This window comes from Cyprinodon variegatus, unplaced genomic scaffold (assembly GCF_000732505.1).
Source record: "Cyprinodon variegatus isolate N-32 unplaced genomic scaffold, C_variegatus-1.0 Scaffold24, whole genome shotgun sequence".
Lineage (NCBI taxonomy): Eukaryota > Metazoa > Chordata > Actinopteri > Cyprinodontiformes > Cyprinodontidae > Cyprinodon > Cyprinodon variegatus.
In genome coordinates this window covers 1,650,674-1,652,127 of record NW_015150477.1, presented here as the reverse complement: position 1 = coordinate 1,652,127, position 1,454 = coordinate 1,650,674, and the positions used below count along the sequence as shown (strand labels likewise).

The 1,454-nt window shown below is 50.7% G+C and overlaps 1 protein-coding gene across 1 annotated transcript in view; it reads right to left on the bottom strand.

The window, feature by feature from the left end:
- LOC107096476 (mast cell tryptase-like) overlaps positions 1-1,454 on the bottom strand; it is a 9,208-nt gene that overhangs the window by 2,388 nt on the left and 5,366 nt on the right. Inside the window, exons 3-4 of the mRNA XM_015393141.1 lie at positions 1,080-1,251; positions 300-568 (exon numbers count right to left, since the gene is read on the bottom strand). Coding sequence (XP_015248627.1) covers positions 300-568; positions 1,080-1,251 — 441 coding nt within the window. The remainder of the gene's footprint in view (positions 1-299; positions 569-1,079; positions 1,252-1,454) is intronic.

The window sequence follows — 1,454 nt, the reverse complement described above, 5'->3', positions numbered from 1 at the left end:
TTCCAAACGCACGGAGACTACTTCAGGCGCCAGTGTACGGCAGCCTGGCTTCTATCAGTGAACCCCAGAGCAGCTTTGGCTATAATGTAGCTCACCACCATCAGTGTGTGCGTGGATGTGGAATCCAGCTTATTTTTGATAGAATAAGCAAAATGGAGAAGGGAATGAAAATTATACCGATGATTAAACTATATCAACTTATAAGGGCAAAAAACATGAGGGTCAGATAAGGCCAATTAGTTCGGATGATGGATGGATGATGATGATGATGATGATGAGGGGTTTTCCAGAGATCTTACCGTCAGACAGAATCCTTCCCCATCCAGTGGCCCAGACTTCCAGACCATCTGGGAAGAAGCTTTCCTGTCCAGCCAGGCAGACCGGCCTGATGAAGTCGCTGAAGGTCACTGGAGACGACAGCTTCAGCAGCGCCAGGTCTCCATCTTTGGTCCTCTCATTGTAGCTTGGATGCTTGATGACCAGCAGCGCTGAGCGGACCTCCTCCTGACTGTTTGGCTCCTCCTGTGCGTGCCGTCCGATGTAAACGGTCACCTCTGAAGGGTTGGTGCTGAGGAGGCCACATGACATCATGATGACATCACACCCACACAGAGGCTCTGGTATTATATCAGAACCAGGACTTCCATCTTTCAGGGTGGTTCTTGTTCCCATTTGTTTCTCTGTTCCTGGTAGGGCTGACAGCCACCAGGGAGGCTGGAGGTTTGTGGAACTGAAGGAACGGAACCATGTTGGACCAGCCTAGCATCACCTGGATCAGAACCATCCAGATGGTTTCTGTTTCCTCACAAACCTTTGAGGTTTCTCCTCTGTCCTGGTCCAACACAGCTGTGGAATTGGACCCACCAGCAGTAGAACCTGATCATGGAGATCATAGATCACCGACCCTCCAGGTCCACAGCCTGCAGCTTCAGATGCTTCCTACTGGTCAGCAGGCATCTGCGGCAGGTGTTGAGACCCTGGAGGACTGGAGAACATTCTCCTCAATCTAGATGGTTCCGTTCTGACAGCGCCACAACACCTCACCTGATGGCCCAGTCGGGCCGGACCTGTGAGCTCACCTGGAGAAACACTGAGCAGCAGTCAGGACCCACTGGTCGTTGATCAGAGATCCTCCACAGAAATGTCTGAGTTTGTGCAGACTGACCATCCATGGCCAGGCTCCTGGAGAAGCATCCTGACCTCCAACGATCCTGGCCTCTGCCTTGGTGTTTAGAGGAGCATCTCCACAAGCTGCAGGGAAACAGGTCTGCTGAAGATCGTCCACATTAAACGACTTGGATGGAAGAAGTTAAACAGAAAACAGGAGAAACATCTGAAGATCTGCGAAGATTCAGCAGTTTGGAACCGATTCCTCCCACAAACCTGCTAGTTAGACGGTTGATCTTTAGCGATCAACTAGTTAGACGGTTGATCTTTAGCGATCAACTAGTTAG